Raw genomic sequence first — 16,454 nt, 5'->3', positions numbered from 1 at the left:
ACAACGTCTCACACAATATCGGTGATGCATCCGTGGCGCTCGCCCCACGCAGCATTTGGGAGGCCTGAACCACCTTCAGGTTTGGCTCACATTAACACTTTGTAGTGAGCCCCAAACAGGCGTTCTGCTGTAGCTTGACAGTTTTCCGAGTTGGAAATTGGTTGGCTATAACACACAGCCGGCTGGTAGGTTAGGCCTGTCACTGGGGGTGGATGCCAGGGGGGATGCAAAATGGCTGGCGTACACTGGAAGAAATTTTGTGGGAGCGCTGTTGATCTTCCTGGTCCCACTAAAATCTTAAATAGACATAAAACATAAAACTTACCTTTTAGGTGAGGCCTCCAGCAATCCCTTTAAGGATTAGCGGTTAGGCCTCTGAATGCCTGGAGAAATAGGATTGGCATGCACCGTGCATGCTTTGTCATTTCTCTTTGAAAGTTGCAGCAGACGATTTGCATAGCTAAACACCCTCCTGCCCGGTTTGGGCAGGTCTGCTGGGTGCCCATTTAAAAGCCTGCTGAAAGTTGATTCAAGCGAGCAAATAGGCGCCTGCGGTCCCCACCAGGCTTTCAACTGCCAGTCGTCTGTTTTTCAAATGAGAAACGGGCAGCCAGCAGTTTAATGACTTTCCCATTAATTCTTATTACCAGGAACATAGCTACAACATACAACTGACATGATGTTACTCTCAATGACCTACAGGTGGCAGGCTTTGCTTGTCATTGTTTTTACCCGAGAAGGATGAATGTGTTTTGGGGCCTGGTTTGACCAATTCCATCATTTTCTTAGTTAAATAAAGTGGTAAGATTTATTATTTTTTTTTAAATTCAGGAACAATAAATAAAAAAATCCTTTAGCCCTCACATCATCAGGCTGTAAGATGAGACAAGTATTCTGGGGTTTTACATGATTACATTTTAGGGAATCAAGGAAACAATTTTTAAAACCTTTCCTTTAGATTAAATGAGTGGGACAGAGTCAATGTAAGGGTAAATTGAAAATAATATGTAGAAGGAGATTAAATGTGTGAGCTAAGGCCCCTGGTAGAGTACATTGTATATGGTTTGTGAAAGGAAATTATATCAGTGGGGAAGACTCAACAATAGAGCAAATTTGTACATGGCATGTGGAAGGAACAGCTTTCATGGATTTAATAAATGCTTCTTGTTCCATGCCTTCGTATATAGTTATTGACTAAATAAATATAAACATGATGAACCCTAGCCCGGCCAGCAGCCTAGTGTTGCTGTGTACAGTCATACTGGTGGAATTTCTGTAGGGGTTCTCCCACTCTCCCAGTATAACATCGGCGGAAACCCCAGAGAAGTGACGCAAATCGCCGTTTTCTTTGGGGTCTCTGCCGTAGTTCTGCCCATGATAATTCTACCCCGTTATGTATTTAATGGCTCCTGGGCACTAAAATGGGAATGGGCCAAGGCGCTTTCTAGAGACTGCACTGCATCCTATGCTGCTGCCTGAAATCAGGGGACTAATTTTCAATACTTGGGGGAGAAAATGCAGAATTACCGCTGGAGCTCCACCGATTCCAATTTACGGGCCAAACTCGATTTTACCGGACAGTACTCCTGCCGGAAATAGGCAGGGACCGAATCAAAATATTCAAACAGTGGTCAACTGAACTTGTCAGGACCCCCAGTACTAATTTCATATCAATCAGCACTGCCAACGCAACTTCCTCGACTCGCTCACAAACCATGGGCCTTGTTTTTCCTCCCAAAATGCTGTACCATACATCTCTCTGCATTAAATTGCATCGTCCACCTGTATGCACATTCTGCTAACCTAAGTCTTCCTGAAGTATTTGCAGTCCTGTCCACTGATTGCCAACTCTCTACTTTTATGTCATCAGTAAATTTTGAAACTGTAGAATAAAATCCATATGAATAGAGTTAAGAGATCAGAAGGGAAATGGTACAAATCTTGGCATTCAAAATAAACCATCAAAAAAGTGGTGATCAGGGGTGGAAATCTGCCAACAGTTCATAGAGACATACAAGAACAAGAGGACAGTAATAATGGGTAATGCTAAATATTCCAAGGTAGATTGGAATAAAGGTAATGCATGTCCTCAAAGTAGGGAACGTTTTTAGAATGTATCCAGGACTGTTTCTTAGATTAGTATGTTTCCAACCCAACAAGGAAAAAGAAAAAGGTGCATTTATAAAGCACCTTGCACAACTTCAGGATGTCCCAAAGTGCTTCACAGCCAATTTTTGAAGTGCATTCTCGATTGTAATGGAGGAAACACAACAGCCAATATGCATACAGCAAAGATGCACAAACAACAATGTGATAAATGACGAGATAATCTGTTTTTTCATGGTGTTGGTTAATAAATGTTGGGCAGGACACCAGGAGAATTCCCTTGCTCTTCTTCAAATAGTTCTTTTACATTCACCTGAGAGGGCAAGGAGACTGGAAGGTCAAAAAGAGCATATGAGAAAAGGCTATCAGATAATGTAAAAGGAAATAGCAAGGGTCTTTATTAGTATATAAAAACTAAAACAAACGTTAAAGAAAGGACCAGACCATTCGGGAAAGGAGTCTAATTGTGGAGCATTAAGATATGGTGGAGATTTTAAGTTGATAATAGTGGAAATGAGAATGTAGGTATACTGAAGAGGATAGGAACATAGGATATGGAACAATTGTTAGATATAACTGTAGAAAAGCTTTGAGTTCTAAAAAACTAGTAGAACTGAAGGTAAGTCACCAGGCTCTGAGGCCATGCACCTTAGGCTGTTGAAAGCAGTCAGAGGGGATAGCAGAGGGATTGGCAGCAATTCTCAACCCTGCTTAAGTATGCAAAGGATGTTGTAGACTGGAAAGTAATCAATGTAATATCTTCACTCAAAAAGGTAGAGAAGGATACATCTGATGCCATGTTTTGTCATTCTTTGACCATTTTCTCCATGAAAGGTTTTGAAAAGTTATATTCAAGGGTTGTGGTTTAGAGCAAAATGTATTTCTACAAGTTTTTTAAAAAGGCACTGGGGGTGAAATTATTCTTGGGTGGTAGCGCAGACAATAGATAGAAAATCAGGAGCCTGTTTAACACTCTGTCTGATTCTCTTTTCCATTAAGTCAAAGGAAAAGAAAATTGGGTGAGGTGCAAACTTCACATTTTATGTGACCACACAAGGCTAACTTCGGCCTACTCCCATTAACAACAACAACTCGTATTTATATATTGCCTTTAACATAGTAAAACATCCCAAAGCGCTTCACAGGAGTATTAAGAACATAAGAAATAGGAGCAGGAATAGGCCACTTGGCCCCTCGAGCCTGCTCTGCCATTCAATAAGATCATGGCTGATCTTGGGCTCAAAGCCACTTCCCTGCCCGCTCCCTATAACCCTTCACTCCCTTATCTTGCAAAAATCTGTCTATCTCTACCTTAAATGTATTTAATGACCCAGCCTCCATGGCTCTCTGGGGCAGAGAATTCCACAGATTTATGACCCTCTGAAAGAAGAAATTCCTCCTCATCTCAGTTCTAAAAGAGCGACCCTTTATTACATAAGAACAGGGACTGCGGGGAGGATGAGTAACCTGGCCACAGCACCGTGGAGCAGGGGGCCATTCAAGTGGGGGGAGTTAAAAGAAATGTTGTAGTGGTAGGGGATAGTATCGTTAGGGGGATAGATAGAGTTCTTTGCAGCCGAGAGCGAGAGTCCCGAAGGCTGTGTTGCCTGCCCGGTGCCAGGGTAAAGGACATCTCCTCTGGACTGGAGAGAAACTTGGAGTGGGAGGGGGAGGATCCAGTTGTCGTGGTCCATGTTGGTACCAACGACATAGATAGGACAAGGAAGGAGGTTCTGCTGAGGGAGTTTGAGCAGCTAGGGGCCAAATTAAAAAGCAGAACCACAAAGGTAATAATCTCTGGATTATTACCTGAGCCACGAGCGAATTTGGCTAGGACAAATAAAATTAGAGAGTTAAATGCGTGGCTCAAAGACTGGTGTGGGAGAAATGGGTTTTGCTTCCTGGGACACTGGCACCAGTACTGGGGCAGGAGGGAGCTGTTCCGTTGGGACGGGCTTCACTTGGCCAGTGCTGGGACTAGAGTCCTGGCGGATCATATAACTAGGGCTGTAGAGAGGGCTTTAAACTAACTAGTGGGGGGGGAGGTTCCTAGAAAGCAAATAATAAAAATGACAACAGAGAAGGTCATAGACTTAGGTAGCAGTGGGGAAATTAAAAACCAGAGTGTGTCAGGAAGGGGCAGAAGGTATGGAGTAAAAGGTAAAGTAATAAAAAGGGCAAAAGCAGGAACTAAGTGCTGGGTAAGTTGAGGGGACTGAAGGCCGACAAATCCCCGGGGCCTGATAAACTACATCCTAGGGTACTTAAGGAGGTGGCCCTGGAGATAGCAGATGCTCTAAGGATCATCTTCCGGAACTCCATTGTCTCGGGAACAGTACCCGTGGATTGGAGGGTAGCTAATGTTACCCCAATATTTAAAAAGGGGGGTAGAGAGAAAGCAGGGAATTATAGACCAGTAAGCCTTACATCGGTTGTGGGCAGAATGCTAGAGTCCATTATTAAGGATAAAATAGCGGAGCACTTGACAAATGGGGAAAGGATCGGACAGAGTCAACATGGATTTACAAAGGGTAAATCGTGTTTGACTAATCTGCTGGAATTTTTTGAGGAAGTAACTGGTAAAATAGATGGGGGAGAGCCAGTGGATGTGGTGTACCTTGACTTCCAGAAAGCCTTCGATAAGGTTCCACACAAAAGATTATCATGCAAAATTAAGGCTCATGGGATTGGGGGCAAAGTATTAACGTGGATAGAGAACTGGCTGGCGGATAGAAAACAGAGAGTTGGAATAAACGGCTCGTTTTCGGAGTGGCAGGCAGTGACCAGCGGGGTGCCGCAAGGATCTGTCCTGGGACCCCAGCTGTTCACAATATATATAAATGATCTGGATCAGGGAATTGGATGCAATATTTCCAAATTCGCTGACGACACTAAACTAGGAGGAGGGGTGGGCTCTGATGAGGATGTCAGGAGGCTACAGTGCGATTTGGACAGGTTGGGGGAATGGGCGGATACGTGGCAGATGCACTATAATGTGGATAAATGCGAGGTTATCCACTTTGGGGGTAAAAACAGGAGGGTAGATTATTATCTAAACGGCAATAGATTGGGAGATGGGGAAGTGCAGAGGGACCTGGGTGTTCTTGTGCACCAGTCACTGAAGGAGAGCATGCAGGTGCAACAGGCGATTAAGAAGGCAAATGGTATGTTGGCCTTCATATCAAGGGGGTTCGAGTATAGGAATAGGGATACCTTACTACAGCTGTACAAGGTGCTGGTGAGACCGCATCTGGAGTATTGTGTACAGTTTTGGTCGCCCCATCTGCGGAAGGATGTTCTTGCCATGGAAAGAGTGCAACGGCGATTCACCAGGCTGATACCTGGAATGGCGGGAATGACCTACGAAGAGAGATTAAATAGTTTGGGCTTGTACTCACTGGAGTTTAGAAGATTGAGAGGTGATCTCATCGAAACATATAAAATTATGGCAGGCCTGGACAGGCTGAATTCAGAGAGAATGTTTCCAATGGCCGGGGAGCACAGAACCAGGGGCCACAGTCTAAAAATAGCGGGCAAATCATTTAAAACAGAGATGAGGAAGAATTTCTTCACTCAAAGAGTGGTGAGCCTGTGGAATTCCCTGCCACAGAGGGCTGTGAAGGCTAATTCAATAAATATTTTCAAGAGAGAATTGGATATATTTCTGAAGGCTAAGGGGATTAAGGGTTACGGAGAAAAGGCGGGGACGGGGTACTGAACTGGTAAGATCAGCTATGATCTCAGACGAAGATCAGCCATGATCTCATTGAATGGCGGAGCAGGCTCGAAGGGCCGAATGGCCTACTCCTGTTCCTATCTCTATGTTTCTATGTTTCTAAAACATATTTGAAAGTTCTCTATCTGAATGCACGTAGCATTCGTAACAAAATAGACGAGTTAATGGCACAAATAACTACATATGGGTATGATCTTGTGGCCATTACAGAAACATGGCTGCAGGGTGACAATGCCTGGGAATTAAACATACCAGGTTATTTAACGATCAGGAAGGACAGGCAGGAAGGAAGGGGAGGTGGGGTGGCTATGTTAATAAAGGAAGGAATCACTGTAATACAGAGAAATGATATTGGGTCAAAAGATCAGGATAATGAAACAGTTTGGGTGGAGGTAAGGAATAATAAGGGGAAAAATACACTAGTGGGCGTAGTCTATAGGCCTCTGAACAGTTGCAACTCTGTTGGACGGAGTATCAATCAGGAAATAGTTGAGGCTTGTAATAAGGGAACATCTATAATTATGGGGGATTTTAACGATCATATTAATTGGACAAATCAAATTGGGCAGGGCTGCCTTGAGGATGAGTTCATTGAGTGTATTAGGGATGGGTTTCTTGAGCAGTATGTAACTGAACCGACCAGTGGGCAAGCAACCTTAGATCTGGTCCTGTGTAACGAGACAGGATTAATTAAAAATGTCCTAGTAAAGGATCCCCTTGGAATGAGTGACCATAACATGGTTGAATTCCATATTCAATTAGAGGGTGAGAAGGTTGGATCTCAAACAAGCGTGCTAAGCTTGAATAAAGGAGACTATGAAGGTATGAGAGCGGAATTGAGTAGAGTGGATTGGGAAAATAGATTAAAGGGTAAGACGATACATGATCAGTGGTGTACATTTAAGGAGTTATTTTACAACCTCCAAAAAATATATATTCCACTGAGAAGAAAAGGGTGTAAAAGAAAAGACAGCCATCCATGGCTAAGTAAGGAAATTAAGGATAGTATTCAACTAAAATCAAGGGCATATAAGGTAGCCAAATCTAGTGGGAGGATAGAGGATTGGGAAAACTTTAAAAGACAGCAAAAAATAACAAAAAGATTGATTAAGAAAGGGAAGATAGATTATGAAAGTAAATTAGCAAAAAATATAAAAACAGATAGTAAGAGTTTTTATAGTTATATAAAAAGAAAAAGGGTGGCTAAAGTAAATGTTGGTCCCTTAGAGAATGAGACCGGGAAATTAATGGTGGGAAATATGGAGATGGCAAAAACACTGAATGAATATTTTATATCAGTCTTTACAGTAGAAGACACTAAGAATATCCCAACACTGGACAAACAGGGGGCTAAAGGGGGGGAGGAGCTAAACACGATCAAAATCACTAAGGAAGTGGTACTCGGTAAAATAATGGGACTCAAGGCGGATAAATCACCTGGACCTGATGGCTTTCATCCTAGGGTCTTGAGGGAAGTGGCGGTAGGGATTGTGGATGCATTGGTAATAATTTTCCAAAACTCCCTGGACTCGGCAAAGGTCCCGGCAGACTGGAAAACTCCTAATGTAACACCCTTATTTAAAAAGGGCAGTAGACAGAAGGCTGGAAACTATAGACCGGTTAGCCTAACATCTGTGGTAGGTAAAATTTTGGAGTCCATTATTAAGGAGACAGTAACAGGACATTTGGACAATCATAATTTAATAGGACAAAGTCAGCATGGTTTTATGAAGGGGAAGTCATGTTTGACAAATTTGCTGGAGTTCTTTGAGGAAGTAACATATAGGGTGGATAAAGGGGAACCAGTGGACGTAGTGTATTTAGACTTCCAAAAGGCATTTGACAAGGTGCCACACAAAAGATTATTGCTTAAGATAAAAAATCACGGGATTGGGGGTAATATTCTGGCATGGATAGAGGATTGGCTATCTAACAGGAGGCAGAGAGTTGGGATAAATGGTTCATTCTCAGACTGGCAATCAGTAACTAGTGGTGTTCCGCAGGGGTCAGTGCTGGGTCCCCAACTCTTTACAATCTATATTAACGATTTGGAGGAGGGGACCGAGTGTAACATATCAAAGTTTGCAGATGATACTAAGATGAGAGGGAAAGTAGTGAGTGAGGAGGACATAAAAAACCTGCAAGGGGACATAGACAGGCTAAGTAGGTGGGCAGAGATTTGGCAGATGGAATACAATACTGGAAAGTGTGAGGTTATGCACTTTGGCAGGAAAAATCGTAGAGCAAGTTATTATCTTAATGGCAAGAAACTGGAAAGTACTGAAGTACAAAGGGATCTGGGGGTCCTGGTGTACGAAACTCAAAAGATTAGTATGCAGGTGCAGCAAGTGATTAAGAAGACCAATGGAATGTTGGCTTTCATTGCTAGGGGGATAGAATATAAAAATAGGGAGGTATTGCTTCAGTTGTACAAGGTATTGGTGAGACCGCACCTGGAATACTGCGTACAGTTTTGGTGTCCATACTTAAGAAAGGACATACTTGCTCTCGAGTCAGTACAAAGAAGGTTCACTCGGTTAATCCCGGGGATGAGAGGATGGACATATGAGGAGAGGTTGAGTAGATTGGGACTCTACTCATTGGAGTTCAGAAGAATGAGAGGCGATCTTATTGAAACATATAAGATTGTGAAGCGGTTGGACCGGGTGGATGCGGGGAGGATGTTCCCGATGATGGGTGAAACTAGAACTAGGGGGCATAGTCTTAGAATAAGGGGCTGCTCTTTCAAAACTGAGATGAGGAGGAACTACTTCACTCAGAGGGTGGTAGGTCCATGGAATATGCTGCCCCAAAAAGCTGTAGAAGCTACATCATTACATAAATTTAAAACAGAAATAGACAGTTTCCTAGAAGTAAAGGGAATTAAGGGTTACGGGGAGCGGGCAGGAATTTGGACATGAGTCTAGGTTCGGATCGGTCATGGCCCTGTGGGTAGCGGAGCGGGCCCAGGGGCCGTGTAGCCTGATCCTGCTCCTATTTCGTGTGTCTACTTCTGTTAGATTCAGGAGATGGTTCTGTGATAGTGGATTGGCGGTTAGGATCAGATCAGCCATGATCTTATTGAATGGCGGAGCAGGCTCGAGGGGCCGATTGGCCTACTCCTGCTCCTATTTCTTATGTTCTTATGTTCTTATAACCTTTCTTCATAAGTCAACCCCCTCAACTCTGGAATCAACTGTGTGAATCGTCTCTGAACTGCCTCCAGTATAAGACAAAAAAAAACAAGCCACATAAGGAAAAATTAGGGTAAGTGACCAAAAGCTTGGTCAAAGAGGTAGGTTTTAAGGAGCATCTTAAAGGAGGAAAGAGAGGTACAGAGGCAGAATGGTTTAAGCAGGGAATTCCAGAGCTTAGGGCCTAGGCAACAGAAGGCACGGCCACCAAAGTTGAGCGATTATAATCAGGAATGCTCAAGAGGGCAGAATTAGAGGAGCGCAGATGTTTCAGGGGGGTTGAAGGGCTGAAGGAGATTACAGGGATAGGAAGGGCCTTGGCCATGGAGGGATTTGAAAACAAGGATGAGAATTTTGAATTCGAGGTATTGCTTAACCGGGAGCCAATGTAGGTCAGCAAGCACAGGGGTGATGGGTGAACGGGACTTGGTGCGAGTTAGGACATGGGCAGCCGAGTTTTGGATCACCTCAAGTTTACATAGGGTATAATGTGGGAGGTCAGCCAAGAGTGCATTGGAATAGTCAAGTCTAGAGGTAACAAAGACATGGATCAGGGTTTCAGCAGTGGATGAGCTGAGGCAAGGGCAGAGACGGGCGAAGCTACGAAGGTGGAAATAGGTGGTCTTAGTTAGGCTGCGAATATGTGGTCGAAGCTCATTTCAGGGTAAAATATGACACCAAGGTTGCGAAAAGTGTGGCTCAGCCTCAGACAGATGTTAGGGAGAGGGATGGAGTCAATGGCTAGGGAACGGAGTTTGTGGCGGGGACCGAAAACAATGGCTTTGGTATTCCCAATATTTAATTGGAGAAAATTTTTGCTCATCCACAACTGGATGTCGGACAAGCAGTCTGACAAATTTAGAGACAGTGGAGGGGTTGAGAGAAGTGGTAGTGAGGTAGAGCTGTGTGTCGTCAGCGTACATGTGGAAACTGACGCTGTGTTTTCGGATGATCTCTCCAAGGGGCAGCATGTAAATGAGAAATAGGAGGGGGCCAAGGATAGATCCTTGGGGGACACCAGAGCTGACAATGCGGGAGCAGGAAGAGAAGCCATTGCAGGTGATTCTCTGGCTACGATTAGATAGATAAGAATGGAACCAAGCGAGTGCAGTCTCACCCAGCTGGACAACAGTGGAGAGGCGTTGGAGAAAGATGGATTGGTCAACCATGTCAAATGTTGCAGGCAAGTCAAGAAGGACAAGGAGGGATAGTTCACCTTTGTCACAGTCACAAAGGATGTCATTTGTGACTTTGATGAGAGCCGTTTCGGTACCGTGGCAAGGGCGGAAACCTAATTGGAGGGATTCAAACATGGAGTTGCGGGAAAGATGGCCACGGATTTGGGAGGTGACAACACGTTCAAGGACTTTGGCGAGGAAAGGGAGGTTGGAGATGGGGCGGTAGTTTGCGAGGATGGAGGGGTCAAGGGTTTTTTTTTTGAGGAGATGGGTGATGACGGCAGATTTGAGGGAGAGGGGGACAGTACCTAAGGAGATAGAACTGTTAACAATATCAGCTAACATGGGAACCAGAAAAGGAAGTAGGGTGGTCAGCAGTTTGGTGGGAATAGGGTCGAGGGAGCAGGAAGTGGGTCTCATGGACAAGATATGCGTGGAGAGGTCATGAGGGGAGATTTGAGAGAAACTGGAGAAAGATGTGAGTTCAGGGCTAGGGCAGGGGGGATCCTTAAAGGAAGTTTGGCCCGGTGGGCTAGGGGAAAGAAGGGAAGTGGCAGAGGCAGCTAAACGGATGGTCTCAATCTTAGAGACAAAGAAGTCTCCACACTTGTTGTCGGAGGTGAGGGTGGAGGAGACAGGGGAGAGGGTTTTAAGAAGATGGTTAGCAGTGGAGAATAGAAGCCAGGGTTTATCTTTGCATTCCAGAATGATTCTGGATAATGATTCTGATTAAGTCAAAAAGTATTTCATTGGTAATGAACTAGGCTTTGACTTTCTTTTCCTAAAGACAATAAATTGGTTTTCATTCTCAGGATGTGGACGTCGCTGGCAAGGTCAGCATTTATCGCCCATCCCTAGTTGCCTTTGAGAAGGTGGTGGTGAGCTGCCTTCTTTTTGAACGGTTGCAGTCTGTGTGGTGAAGGTACTACTATAACGCTGTTAGGTAGGGAGTTCCAGGATTTTGACCCAGTGACAATGAAGGATTGGCAATCTATGTCCAAGTCAAGATGATGTGTGAATTGGTGATATAACAAGATCTGATTTTTTGTAGTTTATTAAAACTGCAATTTGTAAAGAAACAAACAAGGCCTGTATACCTAAATTGCTTAGAGTTCTAGGGAAACAGCACTAACCAAAGCAGTTCTCAGTGTAAATGGGTGTGGGTTGGGAAGACAGTAAGCTAATTACTTTGTTTTAATAAATATAATTATAGAGAAAACATTATGGTAACTTATATTCTGTGCACTGCTGACTTGTTGTTAGGTATAGACAATTATTAGATTAGATTAGATTTGATCACTTTCAGAATGCATCTACTATATAAACTTAGAAGATCACAAGAAAGCAAACAGAACAGAACAGCAGAAAGTAAACTGGGCTGTGGCAGAGTATTGGACTGAATTATAGCAAAAAGCAGCAACAATTCACAAAGTGCCTGAAACCTATTTTTGTTATTCTCTCATCAGCTGTCATAAGTCCAGAAATAAATAAGTAATTATTTTTCCAGAATGTCACAGGTTGTATGTTACTGTATATGACACTTGATTCAACACATTTTTCAGAATCATTTAGAAATCACTCTCATTGTCCTTTATAATAAATGCACATTTTCTGCTTTTTGATTTTTGGGATAAAATATTCACTTGTCTTCCTCAATTACCCTAGGTTTGCCAAGTTTTCTTCCCAAAGTGGAGAAGAACTGTTGTGCCACCTGCTGCCACTCTGTGCGATGTATAGCACATTGTTCAGATTCCCAGTTCCAAACATAACAGTAGGCAATCACCTATTAACACCAAAATTATCAACTACAGATATCATATATATGGAAAAAAACTGAAAATGCTGAAAATCAAAGCATAATACTGATGAAGAATTACATCTGAAACATGGGATAGATTTTAGTCTTTACTGTTAAGCATTGAATGGGCAGGGCGCAGAAAGGAAAATCTTGTGAATAACTTTACACACCCTGTGACCATAACCTGCTTCATTGAATTTTGGAAGGAAAATCCAGAAGGTTATGTAAGGGATGTGTAATTCTCCCTGCCGCAGTTTCCTTTCTGCGCTTTGCCCAGGTGATGCTTAACCCCCAGCCACAGGGATGAAAATATATTCTGTTATCTTTCTCTTCCATTTACTGATTGACCTATTGAGCATTTCCAGCAGTTTCTGTTTTCATTTTAGATTCCCAGCATCTGTGGCGTTCTCTTTACCTTTATATATCATTACTAGCTGGAGTGCCCGGCGGGTGCCAAGGCTTTTTCGAGGGCATGTTGTGTTGTTGGAAGAGAGAGAGAGAGAGCGACTGGGGGGAAGAGAGAGAGTGACTGGGGGGAAGAGAGAGAGCGACTGGGGGGGAAGAGAGAGAGCGACTGGGGGGAAGAGAGAGAGCGACTGGGGGGAAGAGAGAGAGCGACGGGGGGAAGAGAGAGAGCGACTGGGGGGAAGAGAGAGAGCGACTGGGGGGAAGAGAGAGAGCGACTGGGGGAAGGAAAGAGAGAGAGAGTGACTTGGGGGAAGGAGAGAGCGAGAGAGAGACTGGGGGGAAGGAGAGGAGCGAGAGAGAGACTGGGGGGGAAGGAGAGAGCGAGAGACTGGGGGGAAGGAGAGAGAGAGGGGGAAGGAGAGAAAGAGAGAGAGGGAAGGAGAGAGAGACAGAAAGGGGGAAGGTGAGAGTGAGGGAAGGGGCTGGACTCAGAGCCCAGTGGGTGAAGGGCGGCCGCCATTTTGTGTCGGGTGGGACGGTTGAGACTGCGGGGAAGGGCTTGGACTTAGAGCCCAGCCGCGGTGACCGTGGGTTATATTGCGATGACTGTGTTATAGGACAATGAAGCCAGCTACCCTCTGACCGGAGGAATCAGGAGCCCACTTTCTTAAGGCTTTTAATCTGCGATTTAATAATTTCAAAATACTGTTACTTGTTCCACATTTAAATTTTATGTAGTTTAAAATACTTCTAACATTGAATATAATTCTGGTTAATATTTGGGATCCAGGGTGTAGTTAGCAATGCTTGAAGTCTTACATTGCAGCTTCTGACCGCCTGTGCGAAGCAGAAACTCAGACATAGTTTGATGCTGAATCTTTGCTGGTTGTTCGAATGATGCCAATAAATCTGTATCCGTTTCTGTGACTTTTTCTTAATTAGGAAATGCCCCTAATTGATGAAACGCTGACTCCCTCCTACCTCTTCCCCCCTCCCCCCTCTTCCCCCCCTCCCCCTCCTACCTCTTCCCCTCCCCTCTTTTCCCCCCTCCCCCTCTTCCCCCCCTCTTCCCCCCTCCCCCCTCTTCCCCCCCTCTCCCCCTCCTACCTCTTCCCCCCCTTCCCCCCTCCCCCCTCTTCCCCCCCTCCCCCCTCTTCCCCCTCTTCCCCCCCTCCCACCTCTTCCCCCTCCCACCTCTTCCCACCTCTTCCCCCCTCCCACCTCTTCCCCCCCTCCCACCTCTTCCCCCCCTCCTACCTCTTCCCCCCTCCCCCTCCTACCTCTTCCCCCCTCCCCCTCCTACCTCTTCCCCCCACCTCTTCCCCCCCTCCTCCTCCTACCTCTTCCCCCCTCCTACCTCTCCCCCCTCCCCCTCTCCTCCCTCCCTCTCCCCTCTCCTCCTCCCTCTCCCCTCCTCCTCTCCTCCTCCTCCCCTCTCCTCCTCCCTCTCCCCCTCCTCTCCTCCCTCTCACCACCTCCCTACCCCCTCTTCCTCCCTCTCCCTCTCCCCCCTCCTCCCCCCTCTCCCTCTCCCCTGCCCGAGCCCTCATCCCCCGCTCCAATCCCTCTTTCCGCCCCGGGGCCCGGGCCTCGGCACCTGGATGAACGCGTTCCCTTGGACGCTTTTGGCGGCCTCGGCCGTCACCCTGATGCCGTTGGCCGAGGCGAACACCCGCAAAGACATGGCCCAGCCGAGTCCAGCGCCCCGGTCAGCTCGAGGTCCGCAGCCGCTGTTCGGCCGCAGGCCACAAAGCACCCCGAGCCCAGCGCCGGCGATGGCTCCAACGGAGCTCCGTGCCGCCACGCACTGACGTGGCCCCGCCCTCCCGAGCTGGCTTGAAGAGCGCCGATTGCAGTTGTGAGAGACGGCCGGCAGGCCCGGTTGCCGGGGTAACCCTTCCTGCTCTCCAAGCCCCGCCCGAGATCAGCACTCCCGAGAGCCCCGCCCGAGCTGAGCGGGGAACAGAGAGAGACGCCTCGTCTCAGCTGCTCCTGCTGCACGCGCACCCTTTACTAAGGTAGCGGCGCTTGGCTGAGGCCTGCCCCTCCAGCCTTCACAAAGATGGCGGCGATCGGGGGCCGCTTGTTGACTGGGGCCGGGAGGTGCCTAGCTCAGGCGTGGGTGTGGAGGAGAGGCCGAGGCTTCGAGGCCTACCTGGAAAAATGGGGAAAGGTAGGAAAATTAATGAGATTAGATAAAAGATTTAGAAAGTAATTAACTTTTTTAAAAAACAATATGTGTTTTAAAAGCAACGTTTTTTTGAAAGACACAGAAAGCGGGAAAAAGAAAGGAAAAGTTTGGAATCAAGATGGCGGCGACTCATCTCGGTTCAGAACGATAAGGCCCGCCCACACACGCACCGATTGGTCGACCGTCAGGTCACCAAAGCGTAGGATTGGTCAATTGTCCCGTCACTCGACCATAGGAGGGCCCGGCCGCACGCACCAGGAACCCGGCGTACGATTGGTCGACCTCGAGGTCACTCTGTCGCTAATGAGCGGATAATGAGATGCTAATGAGTGGAATTTTGAACATTTTTCGGATACTGCGGGCGCGATTTTTGTCTGGCCGAAACGTAAATATGCTTACGACCGTTTCGGAAAGGTAAGCTTTCTTTCGACGTAATGCACACGTAGGTACGCTCTATAACTTTCGAGCGCATGGCCGGACAGATGCACACGTGAGGACAGACAGAAGGACAGACAGACAGAAGGACAGACAGATAGACAGGCAGAACGATCCGTTTATATATACAGATAGATAGATTATACACAGTTCAGAAATTCTCCTCATATAGAAGGGCACTTCAGCTTGTAGAAAGATAGGTACAAGATGCATGCAGTTAAGTTAAATCTTAGCACAATTATGTGTTTGGAATGGCACATTATTCAATCCTTATATTTTGACTCATTTTACCAATCCCTCCTTTTACCAATATATACCCTACAGTAACATTCACCTATGCAGTTCTGATATGTCAACTGAGATTACAGGAAAACAGTCATATCAAAACATGGCCATGTTACTCCACCAGGTAAACTATGGTAGAAGAGGAAACAGTATTGAGCTGAATCTCTAAAATGGACAGTGTCCCTAAATAGCATCTCTCATCTACAGTAGACCATTCACCGTTCACAAAGTGCCCAATGTCGCCTGTTCCTATTGGTTTACTTTAGTCACAAACCCATGTTACAAACCACACGAATTCTGTCAGTGTCCAAACATAATAATGTTAACAAGGCTGAAACTGGACAATTTTGCAAAACAAATCAAACGTAGCTGTGCCAATATTATGAAAGCAATAAATCTTACCTCAGGTGAAGGTAATGTATCAATTTAGTACCCATCGTGACCATTTTTGGGATCCCTCTTCCACCTTTTGGTAGTTCAGAACATCCGTCACTTTTCCGAAACAGTATTTATTTTCCTAAGGGAGCTGAACATAACAAACTGTAATCCCTCGGGAAATCTTTTCTAAAAATACAACAATGTTTACTAATCGGACAAATACAATTTAAAGAACAGCAGTAACTGCAGAAGCTGCTACTTATCAGAGTAAGGGCTCTCTCTCTGGATAAATACATCGAATGACATGATTTGAAGTGGCAGCCGCTGAAGCCCAGCTTAGTTTTATTTCCATCTGTCAAACACCGAGTTCAAGTTAAAGTGCAGCCTCTCTCCAAATAATAATGATGATAAAACGCAGCGCGACCGCGAAATAGGCGACTTTTGACAAAGTGAAGGAGAAATAGCAAGTGATTTATCTCTGACCCAGGCGAATCCGGTAACATCCCCCGTAACCTCCAGGGAAAGAAGCCGAGCACTTCCCTGACGGTGCTTCCTCCTCACACAGATACTACATTCTCCCGGGATGGCCAGCAAGGACCGACGGCAAGGATTGCCCTCTGAAAAAGTTTACAAAGCTTTTTGTTTGGAGGAACATTAGAAGAAGGTTATAATAGCAAAATACTGCGGAAGCTGGAAATCTGAAATAACAGCAAAATGCTGGAAACACTCAGCAGATCAGGCAGCA

General features: G+C 45.5%; 1 protein-coding gene across 2 annotated transcripts in view; it reads right to left on the bottom strand.

The window, feature by feature from the left end:
• Positions 1 to 16,454, bottom strand: part of arhgap18 (Rho GTPase activating protein 18) — a 247,792-nt gene extending 231,338 nt beyond the window's left edge. The window contains exons 1-2 of one of the 2 annotated variants that reach the window (XM_085997149.1): positions 15,734 to 16,453; positions 5,320 to 5,466 (exon numbers count right to left, since the gene is read on the bottom strand). Coding sequence is in view for 1 of the 2 variants with exons in the window: in XM_085997146.1 (XP_085853272.1) it covers positions 15,734 to 15,777 (44 nt within the window). In the remaining variant the exon portion in view is untranslated. Of the gene's footprint in view, positions 1 to 5,319; positions 5,467 to 15,733 lie in introns of both variants that reach the window. The other variant, XM_085997146.1, reaches the window with a different exon arrangement.

The sequence above is a fragment of the Somniosus microcephalus genome, chromosome 9, assembly GCF_052327205.1.
Source record: "Somniosus microcephalus isolate GS21.2 chromosome 9, FLI_Smic_1.0, whole genome shotgun sequence".
NCBI lineage: Eukaryota > Metazoa > Chordata > Chondrichthyes > Squaliformes > Somniosidae > Somniosus > Somniosus microcephalus.
This window is presented reverse-complemented; position numbering and strand designations above follow the sequence as displayed.